At 43.3% G+C, this 23936-nt stretch overlaps 3 protein-coding genes across 3 annotated transcripts; 2 read left to right on the top strand and 1 right to left on the bottom strand.

The window, feature by feature from the left end:
- Nucleotides 1-4153: 4153 nt before the first annotated feature.
- Nucleotides 4154-13783, top strand: hfm1 (helicase for meiosis 1). The gene is made up of 34 exons (XM_068748930.1): nucleotides 4154-4224; nucleotides 4830-5024; nucleotides 5252-5586; nucleotides 5999-6040; nucleotides 6148-6218; nucleotides 6309-6441; nucleotides 6522-6673; nucleotides 6768-6845; nucleotides 7166-7321; nucleotides 7455-7655; nucleotides 7790-7878; nucleotides 7969-8012; nucleotides 8218-8319; nucleotides 8479-8624; nucleotides 8993-9087; nucleotides 9172-9305; nucleotides 9406-9453; nucleotides 9581-9661; nucleotides 9752-9843; nucleotides 9996-10102; nucleotides 10202-10249; nucleotides 10376-10473; nucleotides 10554-10688; nucleotides 10777-10862; nucleotides 11068-11151; nucleotides 11286-11443; nucleotides 11539-11642; nucleotides 11839-12006; nucleotides 12111-12176; nucleotides 12273-12397; nucleotides 12779-12861; nucleotides 12983-13089; nucleotides 13187-13579; nucleotides 13773-13783. Exons 1-34 carry the CDS (start codon nucleotides 4154-4156, stop codon nucleotides 13781-13783), a joined length of 4038 nt encoding a protein of 1345 aa, XP_068605031.1.
- A 1685-nt stretch (nucleotides 13784-15468) lies between these two features.
- On the top strand, nucleotides 15469-19138 carry cdc7 (cell division cycle 7 homolog (S. cerevisiae)). Its single transcript, XM_068748929.1, has 11 exons — nucleotides 15469-15487; nucleotides 16289-16375; nucleotides 16534-16669; nucleotides 16827-16920; nucleotides 17015-17157; nucleotides 17280-17601; nucleotides 17817-17924; nucleotides 18052-18203; nucleotides 18292-18374; nucleotides 18486-18635; nucleotides 18726-19138. Exons 1-11 carry the CDS (start codon nucleotides 15469-15471, stop codon nucleotides 19136-19138), a joined length of 1707 nt encoding a protein of 568 aa, XP_068605030.1.
- Nucleotides 19139-19864: 726 nt separating this feature from the next.
- On the bottom strand, nucleotides 19865-23792 carry glmna (glomulin, FKBP associated protein a). The gene is made up of 18 exons (XM_068749011.1): nucleotides 23754-23792; nucleotides 23516-23641; nucleotides 23317-23430; nucleotides 23096-23204; nucleotides 22723-23011; nucleotides 22514-22613; nucleotides 22246-22427; nucleotides 22085-22138; nucleotides 21945-21975; nucleotides 21538-21627; nucleotides 21415-21456; nucleotides 21235-21308; nucleotides 21066-21150; nucleotides 20861-20970; nucleotides 20616-20679; nucleotides 20345-20480; nucleotides 20175-20239; nucleotides 19865-20104 (listed from the first exon to the last, which is right to left on the bottom strand). Exons 1-18 carry the CDS (start codon nucleotides 23790-23792, stop codon nucleotides 19979-19981), a joined length of 1836 nt encoding a protein of 611 aa, XP_068605112.1. The 3' UTR covers nucleotides 19865-19978.
- Nucleotides 23793-23936: the final 144 nt, after the last annotated feature.

Here is a 23936-nt window from a genome sequence, read left to right as displayed (position 1 = left end):
CACACGCTGTTCTCGTGTGAATTTCGTGCAGGTGAATTGTAAAGAATTTCTTTGATGGCCTTGACGGTTCCATTGGGATACTTGGACACTTCCGCTGCTGATGAAGTCTGTGATTTCGGGAACTTTCTTGACTTTTGGACTTTTCTAACAGGAATTAAGTCAACTTGGCCTTCCGCATCAGTTGAATCCTCAGACGACTTGTACCTCGGATCGGGGTCAACGTCTTCGGAAGGATCTGCCATAACAACCATGTCCATTTTCCGTTTCCTTCTCCTTTGACTGTTGCTAGGAAGGATTTCCTCTTCGGGCTCCTCACCAGGGGAGTCACCGTGGTTTTCCCACAGGAACTGCATAAATTCTTTACGTGGATCCCAATGAAGGTCACTAGTATTATCAAAATGATCCAGCGAGTTTTCAGGCGAGTCTGCATCAAAACCCCAAATTCCTGCAGTGTCAATTTCCTGTACAGTCTTTAGTGGGGTGATGCTCTTTGCCTCCTCTGTCTCTGTGGAGATACTGTTGAGCTCATGGGCTTGTGTAGCCTGATGCAAAGAAGGTCCATTTCCCAGGCCAACTGAAGAGAGCATATCTGTGCTTGACAGAACATGTAGGACAATGTTTTGTTTAGGAGAAGGTTTCCCAAACGCATCGGTACAGGAGGCCGATTCGTGTGCCATCCTCACTGGCTCTTGCAAGAGTGTGAGGGCATTGATCCCAGGATCTGCGTCTTTGTCATCTTCGTCAACACCAGTCAGACATGACATTTCAGCTGCCATGACCTGCAAAGAAAAGTTAAGCTTTCTTAGATCTTAGATCACTCAAAAGATACCGGTATGTAATCAAACTAACTCGACCACATCTCGAATGTTTAAGCCTTTCTCAATTGAGGCATAGAGTTGCATGCCTCGGCACACAACTGCTGAATTTCTTTTCCCCTTTTTCTAAGCATTTTCAAATGTAAATATTCATCCCTGTATTGTCCTTGCACCTTTGAGATTTTTTTAGTACAACTCATGGCCTTGGCTTTATCCAATTTCCTCTGCCAAGGAGGTCTTGTGATTGGTTCAGTTCGTCTACTTTTGTTAGATACTTTTAATTAAATTAAACTCAAATCCAAATTTCAAAGAAAAAGATGCAAAAATAAACACTGCTGGAAGATGGTCAGCTACAACAAGATTAAGACATGGAACCCGAAAAGCAATCCAGAATTTAACTATCCAGAAAAGCTTTGATCCCAACGATGACCTGCTGCAAGTCCTAAACCAGACTTAAGGACTCGATTTATGATCTCTTTTCCACCATAAATGGACACATCTGCCCGGCCGTCAGACACTTCCAAAAGTACATCGTACTTTGACACAGTTGCAGGAGGGCAGTGAAGAGTCAGATGTTTCAACAACTACGGCGACAGTTTCTCATTTTCCTACTTTCTTGTGCCGTACACGTTTGTGGTGCCTTGCATGAACTGTTGCGAATGGAATGAATGCAAAACATGCATGGAAGGCTCCATCCATCTCCATGTTTTTAACATAGATCACAAATGGGGCTTTACTTCTTCTTTACTACTCAAAGCAGCCATCTAAATGCATCCAGACTGGTCATACTAAATACTGGTATGACAGTGTAAGGCCAAATCCCAAATCCCTCCTTGGCTATGACCCCTTCTTTTTGCACAAGCCCATGTCAGGATGTGTGTCCTGTTTTTTTTTTTAGGGCACTGAGAGGTAGTTCTCATCTTGCTAGCCGAATGAAGTGTTTTCAAAATGAGGTGTAGAAGATCGTGGCATTAAATTACAGAAACCTTTGCGCACATTTGAGCCATCATAAAAGTAAGATGGTTACCTTTCTGGCAAAGGAAGAGCATAAAAAAAATATACCTTTGCAAATAAAATGAGTGAAAATGCTAAATGTTTACGTGTCGTTACCCATGCTATTTACATTCTGCTACATGCAATTTAGGTTGCAGTTTCAGTGCAGCATGAGATTGTAAATCAGTAATGGTTAGGCTGGTTCAGACATCTGGCGACAATAATAATTTGTAGCTTTTTAGCTTGCCTTAGCAAACACTAAACAGAGCTGCATTTAGCTTACAGACACATTTACAAGTCCAATATTACATTTTGGAACAGTTTGCAAAGGGTAGATGGATCCTCATTAGAATGCACTTGTTTGATGTGAAGAGTAACCAGTTTAGACTGTGTAAACGTAGGTAATAACATAAACTTGACACTTAGCTTACATCATTATCCGTTTCCATTTATAATGGCACAAGGTCGTCAGATTGAGAGCTCTTGGAAGCGAAGGGCAACAGATGGTGTCATGCCATGTCCATGTTCCTGTGGCAAACAAAGGTGTTTTACACAGCAGCACCAAACCTGGGAAGAGACCTCTTTAATGGCATCAGATGAGCAGTTGTGCATTTTGTTTAGAGCTAAAACTTTCAGCAGTATGGTTACCTGCCATGCCACAATAGCAGAGATGTGCTCTCAAAAGGCATCGACAATCAGAACCGAATGGATTATGTTTCCTTAAGCTTTATATCATGCTGTGTTGCTGGATACTGCTAACAGAAGCTGCAAGACCATTCCATTAAGGCTGTTCCATAGCAAAACCTATTCCCCAGGCTAAACTATGTCTAATGGCAATCGTTCCTTGCTACATACTAAACGGATATCAAGTACACGGAGAAAACGAACAAAACATTACCTCTGAGTGGTGCGGAAGCAGATAGAGCTCGAATTGTACGTTGCATTGAATATTTTTTTACTTTCGTCTTCCATTTATTTCACAGTCGCCATTTTCCGTGGTGGTCTGGTGTGGGACAGATCATTTATTTTGTAAGGGCATCCGTATATACTTATGGTTGTACAGCGCCAGAATAAAGACGTTATTGAAAATTGCGTTTATGTATGCGACCAGGTAAAAAAACAAACATTCTAAAAACACTCACTCAAGTTACTACCGTCTACTATTTCGACACGTAATGTTACGTGTGTCGCCATGTTCCCCCTGAAAGATTTGCAATGGTTCAGTCCAGATAGGAGGCATTAAAAAAAAAAACCGAGTTAATGACCACCTCCTTTGGGTAGCAGCTTTTCTTTAGGTTGATGGTGATCAGTCAATGTAGTAATTGATCATATAAATTAAAATTAGGTTAATACGCGATTTGGTTTTTTAAAAGAGCACATTTGTCCCAAATAATTAAACTTGCCATTGATGCACAGATGAGAATTGTATGGCAACAGAGGGATGACACCACTATCCCCCCCATGGTTATCTTCTCACAGGTCTCTTTGTTGCTTTGACCAAATCTAATTCAATAAAAAATGACATTTATTACTCTTTATAATTTACAATAGGCATATTTACTTAATTATTTTAATATCCTGCAACTGTCAATGTTCTAGCTACGCAAATAATCAATATGGAAATATCCTATTAAAAATAAAGCCGTCACAGATGGGCGGGACCAGAATGTCAGACGCTGCGATAAAGAACTAGCTAATATAACTAGCATGAGTTTAAACTAGCATGGATTAAGCCACATTTGTTCACTATTACAGGTGGGTAAACAAATAGAAAATAGCACAGATAACGTTTAAAATGACAAAGGTCCGTGATTGAATGTGTTCATGGCAACTACGCAGCTAACAAGCCATTAGCCATTATTTAAAATGACGCATACTAATATTTGAATGTTGCTAGCAAGCTGTTCAGTAGCTAATTAAGAAGCTAGCAAAGCCCAAATAGCTAGAATAAACATTTTTAGATTGTGGAGTTAAAATTGCTAAATTAATCTGTCACTTGAATTATTTTATCAATAATATTTAATTGCAGTTCTGATACTAGGAATACATTTTTCATAAAGTTTTTTTTCCCCAATAGGCGAGCTGTATAGAGTTCTCTTTTGTTACATTAGTGAAGCTAAAGATATGTGAGGAAAAATGAAATCTGTGTTAGTTTTGTTGCCACAAAGCATCTAACATGTTTAGTAAATCCTGATATTTTTCTGTTATGTTTATCGTGGATATAAATGCTTTCTGTGCTTCATATTTACACTGAATTATCTGGTTGCTGTTTTTTTTTCCTCTGTGCCTTACATCCCCGAACAAGGTCCACTCTGCATGCATGCGTGTTGACATGATCTGGTGAGATGGCTGATTGTGATAACTCCACCCTGTCCCTGGACCATCTGTTTTTTGAGAAATCTATTGTCCACAAAGTGTGAGTACAGTGCTCCCTCTGAACATCCTTCCCTCTTCTTCCTCTCTAAACTGATGAAATGTATCCCATTTTGAACTGTATTTGACAGAAAGCCCCTGCATCACGAGAACAGTCTATGGCTTCCCCAGACAGAAACACCTCCACCACTTTCTCATATTTCAGCCACACAGGATATGCGGGATGAAGCAGGCTCTGTCTCCAGCCTATTTGGTATGTTGTGCATTGGATTAGGTGAAATTCCTTTTCACTTGACTTGCGTAAACTGCCCACTAAATTTAACTGTATGACTCACAAACACAATGGCTTCGTTAGTTTGAAAGCTCCCCCATTTATCCATGAAATGCATGAACAGACGGGAATCTGGTTTTTATGATGTATTCTTATAATCATTAGTGTTCCTGGAATGGTGACTCCCTTGCTGTGAGTTATTTACATCTGGATGCAAAACAGCAAAATAGTCAACAATGTTCCAGGCACACAATGACATTGGCTAACAACTAGGTTTGGATCTCTCCATTCAATGTTGCAGGTTTCTCAGAGACCCCAGATCTATTATTTCCTCCTTACAAAGCATCAGCTGTCGTAAAGGTCTTACCATCAAAAAGCAGCAGATCTTACAATTATGACAATGATGATGGAGCGGCTAAAACTCAGGACGGCATCAACAGCACCAGTCAATGTGACGGCCTTTCGGGAGATGAGGGGTTCAGGGATTACTCTCAGGGTGGCAGTGCTCATGTAGCCATCAGCCAGAGGTGTTGGTCTCTGGACCGCAGCAAAAGCCCACCTCTACGGAGAAGGCAAGTGTCAGTCATTTATCAAAATGACATTTGCCTAATTGTGATCTGAGGTGTGCTTGTATTGTTAAATGGTGAAAATTGAATGCAATAAAAAAGCAGGTCAAAATAGATTTCTTGCCTTTGCAGGCGGACGTAGAACACAATTAAGCCTTCAAACATGATGCAAAAATAGTTCCCCACCTTACAGTCTAAATGTCTTCCATATCCTCTCATCTTCCCCGTAACAGTTTGTTCAAGGTTCAGGTGTTGAACAATGAAGGAGACTCATCAACCAAAGATGACCACAGTATATGTGGCAGCCAGACAGCATCCAAGCCTCAAACTTTTCTTAGTCAGGTTACCATGGCGACAGTGCCTCCTCCTCTTCAGCTGCCACAAACGACAGTAAGCCAAGCTGCTCCTCCTTTCTCCCCCTTGCTCTGCTTCTCAACCCCCCTCCCTCTCGGCTCATCTGCACCAAGTAGCCGACCCCCGCAGCAGGCAGCGCATGCAGGGATGCGGGACAAGGGCACAAAGAGAGTCTTCGTTCCTCCCATGATGCCTCAGCCACTTCACATTCAAGGTGCTGCACTGCTCTTACGCAGCCACGGAAAAACCGTGCGCTCATACGGCCGTGTGGGTCCCCAAATAGCGCTCATATATCTCATGTTGGGTGCTTCAATTAATGAGCATTCCATACATATGTCTGGCAATGGCAGCCATAGTGTGTTTGGGTGTGATGAGGTGAATTGAGGTGAGCCCCCCCCCCCCCCCCATTGACCGCTCTGTTGTAATGAAACACAATTGTCACTAGGTGGTGGATAGCCAACCAGAGTTAAAGAACCCTTTTTAAACACATACAGTCGACTGGAATTTAATTTGACTTTGCATAAAACCTCTTAATTTTTGTAACGTACAAAAAAGTCAACCTCTTCATTTTAATATGAAGGTGGAATAAATGGGACTGTGCTCTGTTTTGGTTGTCCACATTTTAGGTACCTCTGGGTCTGGAGTTTTGCGACCAGTTTCTGAAATTCGTATCCTTTATATTTAAGAGTATTAGTACAATTAAAAATGTTCAACAGCGGTTGAACTGTGCTCGAGTGCAATTTCACAGATGATTTTCTGAACCGTTTTAACGCAGCTGCCAAGTTCAGAACGGTCTTCAGTGAGTTCCCCTTTTTCAACTACGTTCAGTCCAAAGCACTTGATGATGTAAGCGCAATTGTAATAGTTTGCATTATTTTTGTAACTGCAACTGTGAGTCTCCTGCAACTGTGTGTGTGTGTGTGTGTGTTTTGTCAGGTTCTTTACACAGATAAAAACTTTGTAGCATGTGCTCCTACTGGATCTGGTAAAACCGTGCTGTTTGAGCTGGCCATCATTCGTCTTCTAATGGAGACCTCGGAGCCCTGGAGAGAAGTCAAAGCCGTCTATAGTGAGCAGAATTGTTTCCAAATTGTTTATGGTTTTGTGATAGATTTAGAGTTTATGTGATTCAATGTTTGTTCTTGCCAGTGGCCCCAATCAAGGCTCTTTGCAGTCAGTGCTTTGAGAACTGGAAGAAAAAGTTTGGTCCCCTGGGGCTGATCTGTAAGGAGCTAACGGGCGACACAGAGATTGATGACTTCTTTGAGATTCAAGACTCCCACATAATCCTGACCACCCCTGTGTGTGACAGCAAAAAACAAACACAGCAAAAAAACAAATGAGAAGATAGTAATCCACATTGAGAGCCTGAAATCTGTATCTTTTCTTTTTTAGGAAAAATGGGACAGCCTGACTAGAAAATGGAAAGACAACTGTCTTTTGCAGCTCGTCCGGCTCTTTCTTATTGATGAGGTCAGTGAGTTTGTCTGATTTATTAACCGGTCAATAGACAACGCTCACTGTGCACTTATGCCAGAAGATGTAATGATGTCAGCATGAAGGTTTTCTCTCAGCGTTTTCTTTCACTTGTGGTTAAACGATAGAGATGTTATTCTCAGGTCCGGTTAGTTAGAGACAGCACATGGCCTTGTCTGAGTTCAACCATCTTTTGTTATCAGGGGAATAAAATGACAAACGACACCTTTGTTCCATTTTGCCCACACACCAATGACTGTTTAACTTTTAAAATGTTTCTAAAGTCGATCATAAGAAGTCAAATATGATTCCGCCAGGTCCACGTGGTGAAAGATACAACCCGTGGTGCCACTCTGGAAGTGGTGGTGAGCAGGATGAAGGCTGTGAGCGCCTACAGGACAGCGCTGAATACAGAAACGGGCCTTTCTATGAGGTTTGTGGCTGTATCAGCCACCATACCCAACATCTCTGATGTAAGTTTTTTAGGACTAAAAAAGTAAATAAATGCCAGTAAATCCCTCCACTGTTGAGTACAGAGAGGTGTTGGTGTTTGTTCCGTATACCTGGCGCGTCTTTACCAGCCTTGTTTCGTCTGCATCTTGCCAGATAGCAGACTGGCTTTCTGACGAAAGCGGTGCAGCCGCGTATCTGGACATGGACGATAGCTACCGTCCGGTGAAGCTGAGGAGGGTGGTGCTGGGATTCCCACGCAACCCAAACCAAACGGAGTTCAAGTTCGACCTGTCTCTTAACTACAAGATGGCCAACATCATACAAACATACTCCGACCAGAAGCCTACACTGGTGGTAGGTGTGGCATTCAGGCTGAACTGTATCTGCTTGTTTGTTCTCCTTCATGTAACAAAGCTATGAAGTTGTTAGGAATGAATAAGGATCATGGGACTGGTTTAGGTTATATTTCTATAATCATGATTTGTTAGTTTTGCTCAACAAGGAAAGGAGTCCAGCAGTCGGCTGCAGTTCTAGCAAAGGATGCTCGTTTCATCATGAGCGTTGAGCACAAGCAAAGGTGTGTTTGTTACTCATAGATACACACTAATATACTATAAATGTTCTTGTATTATGCAGCCACCCAACAATAGCTTTTATTTCTTTTTAGGCTGATGAACTATGCAAACTCTCTTCTGGATTCAAAACTTAGAGGTGAGCTGTCTTTTCAAATGTCAAGACCAGATTTTAAACACTTTTTTTGTGCAGACCCAGTGAGGAAGAGCATGTTGAACTGGCTCTAATTTCTAATTTCATTGCATCACTGTGTGAAATGATAATAAAGTGCTATTCTATTCTATTCTATTCTAATTATGAACTCTATGACCGTATTTAGTTTTGTTTTTTGTTGTTGTTCCAGAGCTGGTGATGTTAGGAGTTGGTTACCACCATGCAGGAGTTGACTTGTCTGACAGGAAGATGATAGAAAAGGCCTTCATTCAGGCAGACCTTCCTGTTCTCTGTGAGTAGTATGTGCTGGTTATGGATATGTGTCTACACACACATATCACCTTGCGTACCTGTGCAGACACATATCCATAACCAGCACACACAAATTCATCCTGACCCTACTTTATTACAGTTAACACTCCCATTGTGGTCTGATTTTCCGATATCCCAGTTACCACCAGGACTCTGGCCATGGGGGTGAACTTGCCTGCTCATCTGGTGGTGATAAAGTCCACCATGCAGTATGTAGCAGGTTCCTGCGAGGAGTACAGCGAGGCCGACCTGCTGCAGATGATAGGCCGAGCTGGGAGACCACAAGTAAAAAGGAACTTCTCTTCCTACTTCCCTTCGCACCAGCAAAATTGAAGCATCCATAAATCAAGCAGCCAAATTTGTTTCACTTGGACCGTACCATTTTAACACTCTAGACTGGTCAAAAAAAAAAAAAGAATTGTGATAACTTATTATAATGTGTGGCATTATTGAAATAGCAATTTTTTAAGTCAATAGAGTTATAAATATGTAGCTAGTTTAAGTAAGATGTACAAACTACATAACATTATGCCGGTGTAGATTCTCATATCTTTGAGGTCATGGTCTTTTTTGAAGGTTGAAGCAGAAACAAATGAACTTCTGTTCAGCTGTCACAGAAACGACACGAGAACGTTTGTATTTCCTTCCTCTAGTTCGATACGTCAGCGACTGCAGTGATCATGACCAAGATCCAAACCAGAGATAAGTACATAAAACTTATGAATGGGATGGAAATCATCGAGAGCAGGTAGCACAGCCCGGTCGCCTCATTTCCTTTCATAGCGCAGGGATTATAAGGCAGGTGATGCGAGGTGATATACATTCACTCCAGCTTGCACAGTCACCTGGTGGAGCACCTGAATGCGGAGATTGTTCTCCAAACCATCAGTGATGTCAACATGGCTCTTGACTGGATACGCTCCACCTTCCTTTACATCAGAGCCCTGAAGAACCCGACACACTACGGTCAGAGCACAAACAGATCAGAATCAGTGTCCCACTTGTCTATCAATACTGGATACTGGATACTGGATTAAACCGGTCCGCGCATCGGCTCCTATTTCAGGTTTCTCTGCCAAGTTAGACCGATATGGGATTGAAGCAAAACTACAAGGTGGGGGCGCAGCTGAAACCACATGACATGTTCCAAGTGTTAGAATGTTTTGGGTGAAACGTGGAAATGACTCTCTATTCCACTATTATCATTTGAGACAAATGTCTACACTTTTTTCCTGCCCTAGAACTTTGTCTGAAGAATCTTAACTCTCTGTCCTCAATTGGTCTGATTGCCATGGATGAGGACATCAACATCAAACCAACAGGTATAAAGGAAGTCCGCTTAAATACTTAAATAAGTCAAATGAATCAACGTTATATTAAAGAGATGAAACCATCGTGTGCTTTCCTCACAGATGCTGGCAGGTTGATGGCGAGGTACTGCGTCGCCTTCGACACCATGAAACAGTTCAGCAAAGTGGCCGGCACTGAGAACCTGTCTGACCTGGTAGGTTTACTTGGGAGGCCGCACACTCGCTAAAGGTTTTATTTAAATTTTAGATGTCGTACTCTTTCTTTTTTTTGCAAATATAATTTATTTGAATTGCTAAGATGCAACAGAGAAAATGCCTCCCTTATCAAAAGCGACTCTGCGTGCAGGTGGAGTTGGTGTCAAAGAGTAGAGAGTTCAGTCACGTTCAGCTGCGAGTGAATGAGAAGAGGTCCTTAAACACATTGAACAAGGACAAGAACCGGGTCACAATCAGGTTAGACGTGTTGAGACAATCCCACAGGTCACAGATGCAGAATGATTTTATGATGGATAATGACGAAAACTAGCCACTGTAATTGGGATACTTTTCCAGGTTTCCTTTTGAGGGAAAGATCAAGACCGCTGAGATGAAAGTGAACTGGTAGGTTTACCATGTCCGGTCTCTGGAAAGGCAGTGTTCATTGTTAATTGTATTTTTAATTCATGCAGAATTCTTAACACTGAAAATTGACTTTTTGACTGTAAATATCATCCACTTTATCTTCAGCTTGCTTCAGGCTCAGCTGGGTTGCATTCCAGTTCAAGACTTTGGACTAACCCAGGATACAGGAAGGATCTTCAAGAATGGAATGCGCATCAGTAAATGTATGTTGGATAAAATCAGGGACGACATGTAAGCCGCACGCTCTGTCACGGCATTTCTTTTTAACTTCCCGTCCAATCAGGTCTGTCGGAGTTTCTGAGCCAGCCATCCAAGAATGTTTTTTCTGCTCTCCTCAACTCCCTGATTCTGGCGAAGTGCTTCAGGGCCAGGCTTTGGGAGAACTCGACCTACGTGTCCAAACAGCTGGAGAAGATAGGTGGGGGCACCCGTGTCGCTTTAGTGCACCTTATACTCATTATTGTACCCGATGAGTTCACTTACGTGACGTGTTTAATGTGTTTCAGGCCAGACTTTATCAACTGCCATGGTGAATGCTGGACTCACAACTTTCAGCAAAATAGAGCACACTAATGCCCGTGAGATTGAGCTGGTCAGTCTGTGTGATATCTAAGAAGCATTTCATTTTAACATTGTTCAGGTGCGATTTGAGGCACCACAGTCTGATTGCTTTCATTGTGATCACCGTAACGCACAGCTGATTTTTTTCAGGTAGTATGTTAAAGCCGACTGAATTTATTTTTTTTATGTATTCAAATGACACTTTTAGTATTTGAATGTGATTTTCATCTCTTCAGATCCTCAACAGACATCCACCATTTGGCAACCAAATCCGAGAATCTGTCATTCATCTCCCAAAGTACGAAGTTACTTTGGAGCAGGTAAAATTAGTTGAAAATGTTTAAGGGAAAGTTTTGTTATATTATGTCATATAATAGTTTCCCTGATTTTTTTAAGTAGTATCTCGCTGTCTTTGCTGATCGTACTTCTTCACAGTTGTGTCTGTGATTTCTAGCTTCCCAGGTATAGTTGCGAGACTGCAGAGATGGTGGTGAAAGTAAACTTAAACAACCAAACCGAGCTCCTGTCCAAGAGAACAGCGCCGAACCTTCACTACGTTTCTCTGCTCATCGGAAATTCTGATAACACTGTAGTATTTCTACAGAAACTCACGTGAGGGAAAAAATAAATCCTGGTTCCCACTTCTATTAAGTTAACAAACAACAGAACTGATTACACATGGATTTTTTGCTTTGTTTGTGTTCTAGGGACTTGATGCTGTTGAAATGTGGAAGCTGGTCAAAGAAGATCGAGGTGGCAAAGGCCTCAAAAGGAGAGGAGATCAGTGTCAATCTCATCAGCTCAGAATACGGTAACGAGAATATCTTTGAATTCCGCACCAAAATATATCCACAGTATGTACAGATTACCTGCATATCACCAATGATATAGAAGGGAATACATTTATAAGGATATATGATTCATTGCTCCACCTCTATATAGGATTATTTTGTCTTTGCTCATCCTGGCTGTAGAGACTGTACAGTTGGGTTTTCCTTCCTCTATAGTGGGCCTTGACATCCAGCAGAAGTTCAATGTGTACTACTCTGGAGCCAAGAAGTTTGGAACCGATAATTCTTACTGCTTGACACGCGATCGCACAGGACAGAGATTGCAACAGTTTAAATCTCAGGCTCCAACTCAGAGGGAAAATGACACAGCTGCTGCAGAACAAGGTTTTCTTTTAACGCTGACATTGTTGAATATCGATAGTGGGTTGATTAGATTTTTAAAACGCGGACTGAAGTTATTTTTCCTTTTATTCAAATATAACAACCAGATTCCGGCGGTACAAGACAATGCAACCACTACTGCAAGAATAAAGATCTCTGTGGCCATGACTGCTGTGAGTACAATCCACACATCTCTGACTGTGCAATCATTTGTATATCCACTATACGCGCATTGTACCAATTAGATGGCATCCCTCCTCCTTGAAAAGGCAAAGTAGGTGTGACTGTGGCACGGAAGAGATCAGCAAATCAAGAATGCACTTTCTCATCCTACCTGAATGACCTGAGGAGCAGGAGTGACACGCTCACACAGACTCCTGCCAAACGACTCAAGGTGAGGAAGAAAACCGGCGTGACTTTTAGACAAGAAGCAAAATAAATAAATAAATAAATAAAAACACACATGACTGAATCTGTGCTGTTTAATCTGCATCACTTGTGCACAGTATTCCAGAGTATAGACATGTAGTGTATATTGCAGTACTGTACATTAAAAAAGGTTATACCTTGCATATGTGTTTGATATGAAAATCAATCTAAGATTCCAAGCGTTTCATGATAAGGAGTATCACAATATGTACATAATTTTGTGTTATTACTACTCTATCCACTTTCATTAATATGAAAACTAAACTTACCAGATAAAACAAGCGCCTGTAATAGATTGATATTAGTTAGTGGATTAACGGCATTATGTTCTGTTTTATTTACTCAGATGAAAATGAGCGAGGAGTCTGAGTCTGTCAAAATGCAGCAGTTTCTTTACAAACCTAAAGAGAGAATACCTACGTGTTCCAGGTTTTCACAATTACACCGACATTTTTGACATTTATTTACCAGTTCATATCATAGGAAACAGCTGTCTGAGCCTCTGAATGTAATCTGAGCTAATTCTGATGTCCTGTTTTATTTCACGAAGGTCTGAAGGGATTGATTATGACGCTTCAGTGAGACCCAGTGTTGTGGATTTGTCAACAAAGGACTGGGCTGCTCTGCCAGATGTTGTTGACCTGGATGTTGACGACGGTAAACAAGTGTCATAAATAAGACTAACTCGACACATTCCATTCCCATTGCAGGATTTAACAAACGTCTCTCACGCTCGTTCTCTGTCCTTTATGAGATTATGACAATGTGGAGGATGCATTCATGATGACGGAGGAGCTCATCCAAAAAGCAGACGCATCTCACGCTCACCATCAAAGTATCCTCGCCGCTGCGTGGACAAACCCCGGTACCGGCACTCACGCTGGCGTGGACCAGGAATATAAAATGCACCAAAACCAGATCAATACGACGAGCCCCGCGTATACGAAGAGGTCGAGCTGGAACCCTCACTGCAAGATTCCACCACCCTCACACATACCGACCGTCACTTTTGATCTTGGAAATGAATGGGATGACTGGAGTGACTTTGATGATGAGAAATTAGTGCACGCCAGTGAGACGCCACCGGGGTCGTGCACGGCTAACGTTGAACCTCAAGACCAGCAGCCGATAGACGGCAAAACGCCAGGTAGAGTGAACGTTGAGATTATTTCAGTTCAGGACATACAAGTCAAAAGATCAGCATGTAAATGGTCAGTACGTATTCTTTCAGGGTTATTTTAGTCACAATTATGATGAGTATATATTTAATGCGCAGGTTTTACCAGTACAGCGTCAGCAGTCTGCCACGCTCAAGTCAAGCCCTGTTTCCTCACGAACAGACCACCGCTAAGGTAAAGCTGGAAGTAAGCTGGAATCGAGTTAAACACCAGCCATAAAACATTGTGTGAAAATTTGTACCGTAAAAAGGCTCTTTCACGTCGTAATTAAGACATTAAAAACTTCATCTTCATCTTTTAGGTCAATTCCACAGATTTTAAATGCTGAAATCCAAAAACCACAGAACAGAGTCACATTGGACTGGAATAAAAGGGTACGTGCGCATGTGTGTGTGTGTGTGTGTGTGTGCTTTTGTGAATGTATTTCATTTATATGAGGAGACCGCTGTCCTGTAGAGAGTTACTGAGGAGTCTGTCGTTCTCTATTTGCAGAGAAGCGCCTTCATTGAAGATGTTGCTGTAAACACACCAGAGAACGTCCCGCAGCAGAGCGAGACCTCCGTTGCCCCGCGTCACAGCAGGTTTGATTTCTTCTCAAGGGGTCCTGCAGCCAATGGCAGCTCATCCATCAACACATGGTAAAGGACATCGCAACTATCTATTGATTTATGACTATCATTTTCCTTAATACACAATAAGAATAACCCTGCTTATTTTGTACTCTATTCTGCAGCGAAGAAGAAGAAGAAACTTTCCTTGGGATATTTGATGGCATAATTTAAAAGCAAAATATATGTAACTGACAGAAATAAGTTAACATAAAGTGTTCTCATTGTTTTTGTGTTCATATTTCATCAACAGTAACCATATTTAGACTTTTAAAGGTCATGTTATTATTAGTTTACAGCATAAGGTGACAACTTGTTTCTCATGTTCTAATGCTCTAATTGTTGTTATTTATTTGATAAGGACAATTCATCACATTCTTTGTTGAAGTCGTAAAGAGTCCGTCATCCTATAGTTTGAAAGTTATCACAGAGCCACGTTTATTAAATAGTTTACGTGGTTAAATACATGCTATTGCTGCTCATGCATCTACAACAGTTCTAAGTGTGTTAAGAGTCCTGCCAAATGATAAATGATTAAAAGAGTTTTCCCTGAAGATCTTTTCACAAAGCTGGAGATCAGCTTTTACTGATGGAACTGACGGATGACGTGTCTAGAGCTTGATTACCATGGGTGACAATAAATGTCTGAATTAGTAAATTGATTATTCATTCATTCATTAGTCTTCTTAACTGCTTTGTCTGTTACCGGGAGTGGAGTGGAGGAGTGTGAAAAGCAAATAGGCCAAAATGGATTATTAGAATATTGATAATTAAAATAAATAAAAGTTAAGTTTAATAAAATCTTTGGGAGGGTTAAACCAATTTCTGATTGAATTAAATTAACCCCAGATCACGGGATTTTATCAGTAATGGAGACTTGGAAGAAATCAGCTCCAGTTACCGGATTTGTGGATTATTAATCTATCAAAGTATCGTTCAATACTGAATATGTGGAATATTTGCCGTGATGTACGTAACCTAAAAAGTAATTTCGGGATACTGCTGGGGTTTGCGTTAAATCCCGCTTTTCCTTCCTTTGCCTAAACTATCGCGTGATTTGTGCGGATGTAACGCGAGATGGAGATGACGTCAGTTTTAGCGCGGAGTTCGTGGATGCGGAAAAGCTTGTTTTATAGATTCAACAAGTTATTTCGATTACTTTGAATTTATATTTAGATATTTAGCGAAACTTTATGTATTTATTTTTACATGTAGCGTGTTTATGACATGTATTTGATAAACTACAGCATATGACGACCAGCTGGTGCGGTGAGTTTGTTTTGTTTTGTTTCAGCGGGACTTAGCTAGCGTAACGTTCAGCGGATTGTAATGATCGTAGTTTGATTACTGCCTGCCACAATAGTTTCTAAAGTGAATATGGACCGTGAATTCTGAGTAGGAAATCCTCTTTAAAGTTTGTTTTCATGTCTTCCTGTCCGGTTAGATGGCATTGTCTCCTAAACGCATCAACAAAGATGGACACAACGCTACTACTAAATCTGATAGAGGTCAAAGAAGAGCCAAAGTACAAAGTAAGTTTGATATCAAATGATAACATCTGAATATAAACTCGCCATCTAACAGCATATTAGTATTAATGGCATGTTTAGCGAGCAACGCTTGGAGGTTCTGTTAGTCTCAGATCCAAAAAGTTGGGGCGTTGTGTTGGTAAAGACGAATGCAACGATTTGCAAATCCTAATTTGAACCTAAAAGTAATTAAATGTAATTCGCCCATGTATTAACATGCTTGATAGAATAATGGCGGTCTTTGCAGAGATTCCCTTTGATGATCTTATGAACTACTCGGTTGTCTTTGTTCCTTTCTCAGTTGAAGTGAAATTTAAAAAGGAGTCAGAAATGATCACATTTTGTTTTATTAATGTTTTGTAGAGCATAAAGTTGTATAATAAAGTAATTACCGTCTTACATGGAATGTAGTGATGTCTTCTAAGGTTTTATCATTCTTGCGCTTTTTTTTAACGTCCAACAAATTGTAGCAAAAATGATTTCTTGATCAGAGCGAATGAGAAAAGGAAACTGTGACGGCCTTTCTTCTGCTGTCCTCCAGGAGACGTGGAGACAGACATCGAGCGTCTCTACAAAGCTGTCCCTCAGCTGGCCAAGGTCTTCCGCATAATAGACAAAATTGGAGAAGGTACATGCTCGGCTTAACCCTTTCAACGCCAGTTTAGAGTTTATTTCCTGTATTTAAAAGATACTTTAAAGATGAATTCAGTATCCAGTTGTCCACCTCATCTCATTTATCGGAGCTGTTGGCGGTGACGTTCATGACTTGTGTCTTTTGTGCATCAGGTACGTTCAGCTCGGTGTATTTGGGCGAGGCTCAGATGAGGGATGGGGGGAAAGAGTTGTTTGCCCTGAAGCATCTCATCCCAACCAGCCACCCCACGCGCATCGCCGCTGAGCTTCAGTGTCTCACCGTCGCTGGGTGAGTCCTGTGTTTATTCCCCTTCCTGAAAGCGATCAGAGGTCTGTATTTGTGGCTGGTAAGCAGCGTTTTCTTTGTCGAACCGGACGCAGCAAGGGCCGACGCCATTTTGCAACACATTTAAATGACTTCTGCGTATTTTTTTTAAACATTACAGAGGCACAGAAAACGTGATGGGGGTGACTTACTGCTTCAGGAAGGAAGACCATGTGGTGATTGTCATGCCCTTTATGGACCATCAAGCTATTGTGGTACGATTTGTAAATCATTGATGCGTCTCTCTTGTTCCTGTCGTCTCTGAAATGTTCTGTCAGACATTTAAAGCCAATCAAACGTATTCATCAGGACATCATCTGCTCGCTGAGCTTCGACGAGGTCCGTCTGTACATCTATCATCTGCTGAAGGCCCTGAGGCACGTCCACCGGTTCGGGATCATTCACAGAGACATCAAACCAAACAACTTCCTCTACGACAGAAGCAACAAAATGTGAGTAGCCACGCCCTCCCGGACAATCGCTTCTGATCGTTAGCCCACATCTTCCTCGTCATGGGAGCGAGAAGAAAATGATCGGAAAGCTTTACCATCATGCATTTCTACATCTTTTGTAGGTATGCGCTGGTCGACTTCGGCCTGGCTCAGGGAACGGCGGACACCCAGATCGAGATGCTGAAGGTGGTGAGACAGAGGACGCTGCAGAAAGGTGGCGCGTGCACGGGGCAACGAGGCGGCAGGCAACAGAGCAAGACACCTAGAGTCCCTACCAAACCCAACATAGCCTCGGCACCTCCTCCTCTTCAGTCTAAAACCAGAGCGCCGCCTTCCTCTTCGTCTCCCACCACTTCTTTCTCAGCCTCTCAGAAAGCACTGGTTAGAAAAGCTCGCTCTGTCACGACCGCCACGACCTCCACGACCTCCGCCTGTCGCACGAAGGTGTCTACACGGAATCCACATCTTACCTTTCCTGTCATTTCTCGAGTCTCGAGTGGAAGCCGGCTTTCAAATGAGCATCATTTGGGTTGTCGGGTCACGATCGTTACGTTTGGTGACGAATATATTTATTGGATAGAACGTTAGCGCAGCACGTCCGCTGCGTCGTGCGCCAGCGTTCTGGTTCTGGCTCAATTGGCGCTGATGTTTTTTCGTAGGCTTTGACAGGCCTGTCCAAAGTCCCACGGCCTGTGTTCGGAGAGAGGAGCCTGAACAGCTGTGCCGCTGCTCCATCCACCGCCAAACAAGCCGCCGTTAAGACAGAGGTAAGCAAAGCGGAGGGTCAAGGGTCAGAAGAACTAAAGGTTTCTCTCGGTACTAGATTTTAACCCGCATCACGGATTGCGTGGTTCGCTTGCATATCAAGTTAGATTTCTATATTGTTTCGCGCAGCTAATAAAGCCCAGCAAAGCAGCGGACCCTGCCAACCGAAGGTTCTCCACAGCCCGGACCCAGAACAGTCAGAACCCTCAGAGGACCGTACAGCCGGCACTCAGCTGTCGCTGTTACATGACGGACCGGGTGTGCAACGTCTGCCTGTCCAGGTAATGTACAACGCAGAGAAGAGTGGAACCGCTTGTTCCGTTCCCCTCCTGATCTGTGCGTTTCCTCCCCGCGTTTTATTAACAAAAGGAAGCAGCAGGTGGCTCCCAGGGCTGGAACCCCGGGATTCAGGGCACCGGAAGTCCTCACAAAGTGTCCCAACCAAGGAACAGGTCTGCTACATAAACTTAACACTTTAATAACTTTAATAACTTTTAATGATCTTGACCGTCTATCAGGAGAAGTTTCTTCATGTCTCACTGATGCGTCCGTTTGTCCTGCAGCCATCGACGTGTGGTCGGCGGGGGTGATCCTGCTCTCGCTGCTTAGTGGCCGTTACCCCTTCTTCAAAGCCAGCGATGACCTCATCGCCCTTGCTCAGATCATGACCATACGAGGCTCCAGAGAAACCATCAAGGCCGCCAAGGCGTTTGGTGGGTGCTTCTTATTTTACCGTTACCAGTGAAAGTGACGTAAAGAGGCTCGGTGTGGAGGATGAACATGTTTCCGCGCCGATCCTTCAGGTAAGGCCGTCGTGTGCAGCAGGGAGCTTCCTCGGCAGGACCTCAGGACGCTGTGCGAGACGCTGAGAGGGCGGCGGCCATCGACGGGAGCCGAAGTCACGCCTCTTCCCGAAGCCGGCGACGACGCCATTACGATGGAAGACGACACGCCGGCACATCGCCCCGATGAAGGAACATTCAAGCAGCAAAACGATAGAGTCGATGAAACCCTCCCAAACCCCCGGGGACATTCAGGAAGCCTAGAAACTCCTCACAGCTCTGAGACGATCGTCACGGAGACGGACGATGAGCGCGGCTGGGACAGAGTTCCTGACGAGGCCTACGACCTCCTGGACCGCCTGCTAGACCTGAACCCTGCCACCAGAATCACAGCCGCTGAGGCCCTGCAGCACCGACTGTTCACGGACCTGTGACGCCACAGACGGGAGTTTCAGTCTGACAGCAGCTTAACGGGAGCTGCTGGCCTCGGGTCAGCGCCAAGTGAACCGCCGCTGCAAAGAGGAAGCGGTGTCGTACTTAACCTACCTTAGACTGTAAACCAGTGAAAAATGAGTCTGTCCATGTCGAGAGGTTTTCTAGCTCAGTGAAGCGTTTTAACGGCAGCTATGGTACTTGAAGAATGGGATTTTATAAATGTGTACTTTTATCTTATTAACATCCGTTTCAGACGTCATATTTGTCAACATGGTTGCGCAGTTTTACAATCGAACTATTCTTGATTTTATTTTTTGTTTTCCTCAATAAAGTTTTATCTTCTGTGGGGAACAGCGTCAGGTGTTGTCTTTTTAGTTACATTTTAATCTTACTTGGCATTTTTCTCCTCCAGCCTTCAGGAGGGATGAATTTACTATCATTCCTGCGGTTAAAGCTCATGAAGTCGCTATTAATCCTTAAGATATTAAGATGTTACATTAAATATTCATATGAAATCCATCTGTTGTAAATAGTTAATTTATTACACTGTATTCTGATAAAAATAATCTTTTATCCACATAGGTGCCAATTAGCTTTAAAATAAAAGCACAGTAGAGGCATTTGGATTCAGTCATTTCAAGAATTTCTTAATATAATTCTGGTAATTATACTGGAGACATGGCACTTGAACAGAATGCAGAAAATACTTACATTTATTACATATCTGAGAGGTCTGTATCACATATTTAGATACCACAGAAACTACAACATTTTAAACGCTTAATTGATGCAGAACACGACACTTAAAGGCGTTTGATTGGCCGCCAGGCCCTGAAACATCAAGGATCTCTGCCGCGGGGACTCGTTGACTCAGGCTGAAGATTCTCTTTCACCTCGGCGAGCTCCTCTATTCGCACCAACACGCTCTCAATCATGTCGAATGTGTGTAGGGCCGAGCGCAGAGCCTGAAAGGACAGCAAAAAGCTCAACCTCGCCATCGCAGTCGGTGCGATTTGAACTTTAATAGTCACCAACCTGAGATTCTGACGTCGTGTCCGGCAACGTCTCGTCTCCAACGGTCACAGAAACCACCGGCTCCTCTGTAGAAGACGACACGTTCATGCTGCGACCTCGCTGTATCCACGGTTTCAGAAATGCTGAGCTGAAATGAACATCCATGCTGATAAACGGGGCACCTGTCTGACCTTTGACCTTGCTCCTCTTGGTCTCCACGGCGGCGTGGAGCTCCCTCTCATAGTGAGCTCGGGACATGTTCACGCCGACACGCAGCGGCTTCGTGAACGCGTCTTCTATCTTGTAAAGCTCGGTCCAGATCCCCGTCTGCCAGATTGAGACGAGGAGGTCAGCGTGGAGATAACCCTGACGGGTAACTCGGGGAAATAAAGCACTCAAAACCATCTTTTTCCTGCTGATTATTGCCGTCGCTGACCGTTACCGGATCAGAGCCACAATCACCTGGTTCTGTGTCACTTTGTCTCTGATGATGAGGTAACGCAGCAGGTTCAGAGCCTCCATAATTCTGTTTACAGCAACATGAACAGAAGCACTTTAAGGAATTGTTTTTCCAGCTCAAACTCATTTCTGATCAATATTTCCCATTCACAGATTCGACAACATTTTACCCCGAGCATCTCTCAATGCCTGCTGTGAGCCAGATAACGGGTACAGAATACTGGACGGGGTGTTAGATGTGCGCCGACCTGTCCAGGTGCTGCAGGAGGTCCGTCTCCGGGCCGTCTGGCAGACTGAGAACTTTTCGCAGCAAAGGCAGCAACTGAACTCCCTCAAACCAGACGTTGCCGTTACCCGGCTGAGGGAACAAAAGACGAATAGTAGTTGCGATCTCCACTCGGTCTGCGCTGACGCCGCCATTTAAGAACATCAAATTCAAAATGCCATCCCCACCTGCAGGGCGGCGACAATCTGATTCTTGATGTTTTTGATGATGAATCCCTCGACTCCTGAGTGGTTACTGGTTCTCAGCATGTACCTGAAAATCGAGATGACGAGTGAGAGTCGCTCTGAACACGAGGAAACTTTGTGACGGTGTTCAGGGAGGAGAGGAAGGGCTTACTGGAAATACTTGTACTTTGCTTCAGTGTCAAACTTATCAATGCTCATCTGGAAGACCTTCAGAGCTCTGGTTCTCTGTCAACCAAAGAAAAAAAAATGTTTTCCTCTAGAATAATAAAAATAAATGTCATTATAACACCCATTATTTATACAAGTACACCGACGTAAACGCACACATTACCAAATCATGCCTCGGACATAACGTCATAACCTTCACCATGTTCTGAAAACAAAGAGCCCAAGTAAGCCAAAGCTTCGATTCCAATCAGAATAAAAGCTGCTTGCGTGGATGAACCGTGAGAACCTGAGGGACCGTGAGGAAGGTTTTGATGTCTAGCAGATCTGCAGGCAGGCTGCCATCGTCCACCCGCACCAGGCTCTTCTCATACAGCTCCTGCGCGGTGTGCAAACACACACACACACACACACACACACACGTATGTGACAGGAAACGTTGTCTTCTTAAATGTAAAACCTGTGAAAATTGACTGAGGAATGAATTGAGGACCTTGAACCAGTCGTGCTACATTCAAGGACATTTTTTACTAAAAGAAGACAGAAAGAGTTGTAAAATAAAAGAGCGTATTTTCCTGGACAGCTAACAGTCGGAAAAATATTGTAGATCATTAGAAACATTCCTTTTTACAAATACAAATCTCCAGAGGGTTTAAAAATAGTCAAAGTCTTCTTCCATCTGCCGGTCGGACTCACCAGTCCCTTCTGAATCCTGAACTCTTCAGATCTGCTAATGAAACATCATTCAGTTCTGGTTTAGGCGTATTTATTTTGTTCTGTTTTATAAAGTCAGCTGTGATCAGGTAAAAAAAATAAAAATCATAATAACTGTTCACCTGGACAGGAGGAGGCAGATGTGCTCCATATTACACCTCAAACAGAACACTGAGCTGCAAGCAGAGGGACAGCATATTTATATACATATATATTTCTGTTTGAAGATGTTTACACACTATATAACTGTCCTGGAGAATTATGGAGCTGCATTTTCTCTTACCTGAATACAGCGGGGAACATATCAGCAGCCAGGTGATGGACGAACACGAGGTGAGCCAGGCTCGCCAAGGACTCTTTGGGATAGCGAACCTCCTCCTCCAGAAACCCTGGGATCGGTTTCCTCTTCGACAAAGACCGGAAGGCGAGACGAGGGAGGGCCTCTCCGATCGCATCAAGGGTGTTCTACACAGAATACAACATTTTGTGCAGGACACGTCATAATATTTGGTGGTGTCGGAATCTTTTTTTTATTATGAACAGCTGAATACCAAAATTTCCATGGCAAAATTCCTGAGCGGAGACACGGGCAGAGTGTCCGGATCCTTGAGCTGCAGCTCCAACAGTAGATGACCCAAAGCCTTCATGCAACTGCAGGAAACAGGAGCCAAACTTCATATTACCAGCACCCAAAGTGAGGACCCGTAAAGAAAGAGAGAGTTTATATTTAAACCTGAGCTGGGAAATAATTCTCACTCACTACTTCAGGAGTTCCGTCTGCAGTTCGTCCTCTTCACCACTGACCCGATGACCCCCGACCTTGCCTGTGGTCTCATTTTGAGCCTTTCCTTTCAGGGTGTTTTGTCTCACCTCGTGGACAAAAGGTTTGAGGAATTCCGTCAGATCAGTGCAGCAGCGGCAAAGCAGGAATATATCGTCCTCTTCTTGCTCCTTGGTGTGCGGTAGAGGCAGTTTGGACACCTGGTCCAGCACGGAAGACAGAGTCATGCCCAAAGACGACGCCTTGCGGCTGCCCAGGCGCAGCAGCACTGACGGCAAAAGACAGACAACGGTTGTCAGAAACGGCTCCATTTAGACAAGATGGCGCTTAAAAAAAAATAAAGTATCGATACCATGTTGTAGAGGGTTCAACAGCAGATGAAGGCTCTCTGCTATAGCGACCGGGTCATCCTGATCCAACTGCTCCAACAGGCCAATTAGCAACTCTTTGGGTCTGCAGATCTGGAATCATTTAACCGCAGCATACCAGATCTCTCATCTTTCTCAGATATACTTTCATTAAAAGTTGCGATCTACACATCCTTGGCATTAATGGTGAAAAAGATGGACCGACCTGTAGGAGGTGGTTGAAAACAGCCAGACAATGAGTGAGGTGCTTTTCTTCTTTCTTCAGGAGAGCCTGAATCAAGGGTGGCAGCAGATTCCAGCCCATACATTTCACTATAGCCTACGGAGAAAGGGATAAGGGAAGGTTGCTCAGAACAGAACAGGACATTTATTAAACCCAAAGCAGAAACACTTCAATCATTCACCTGATTCTTTTCATCAAAGACAATGCTGAGGACCTGAGCGATGTCTCCCTCCTCGATGCAGGTCCGCCCGGCAATCATGAAGACGTCATGATCCTCTGTGGTGTAGTTGTCGCCGGGTAAGGCTTGCTGTGTGAAAGAGGTGGGGGGGGGTCGCATCTGTCAAGAACCCAGAGACAGCGAGACGTGGATGCATGTGAAGGAAAAGGCTGAACCTGATCCAGGCCCCGGAAGGACTCACGCATCTCTGGACCACATCGTTGAACTGGTCCAGAGCCATCTCCGGGTTGCTTCAACTGGGTTGCTTCGCACAGCAATCTACAAACAAAAACAAGAACAAATGGGTCACGTCTGGTCAAAAATAATACGCATCGTCCAATTAAAAAAAAAAAATCAAGTGGTTCATAATCAAAGAACGTTTGCT

The sequence above is a fragment of the Brachionichthys hirsutus genome, chromosome 15 (assembly GCF_040956055.1).
Source record: "Brachionichthys hirsutus isolate HB-005 chromosome 15, CSIRO-AGI_Bhir_v1, whole genome shotgun sequence".
NCBI classification, from domain to species: Eukaryota; Metazoa; Chordata; class Actinopteri; order Lophiiformes; family Brachionichthyidae; genus Brachionichthys; species Brachionichthys hirsutus.
Note: the sequence above shows the minus strand (reverse complement) of the source record. Positions and strands in the feature narration are given on the sequence as shown.

Excerpts from the sequence above, each read along its gene's own strand:
- hfm1 (XM_068748930.1), top strand. The coding sequence starts at position 4,154 with ATGGCTGATTGTGATAACTCCACCCTGTCCCTGGACCATCTGTTTTTT. Across the intron at positions 7,656-7,789 it reads ACCAGAAGCCTACACTGGTG|TTTTGCTCAACAAGGAAAGG; the intron begins GTAGGTGTGGCA and ends ATGATTTGTTAG. Across the intron at positions 12,398-12,778 it reads CTCCTGCCAAACGACTCAAG|ATGAAAATGAGCGAGGAGTC; the intron begins GTGAGGAAGAAA and ends TTATTTACTCAG.
- cdc7 (XM_068748929.1), top strand. Across the intron at positions 16,376-16,533 it reads AATAGACAAAATTGGAGAAG|GTACGTTCAGCTCGGTGTAT; the intron begins GTACATGCTCGG and ends TTTGTGCATCAG. Across the intron at positions 16,670-16,826 it reads CAGTGTCTCACCGTCGCTGG|AGGCACAGAAAACGTGATGG; the intron begins GTGAGTCCTGTG and ends TAAACATTACAG.
- glmna (XM_068749011.1), bottom strand. The coding sequence starts at position 23,792 with ATGGCTCTGGACCAGTTCAACGATGTGGTCCAGAGATGC. Across the intron at positions 23,205-23,316 it reads TTTTCAACCACCTCCTACAG|ATCTGCAGACCCAAAGAGTT; the intron begins GTCGGTCCATCT and ends AAATGATTCCAG. Across the intron at positions 21,457-21,537 it reads CCTTCCTCACGGTCCCTCAG|AACATGGTGAAGGTTATGAC; the intron begins GTTCTCACGGTT and ends CTTTGTTTTCAG.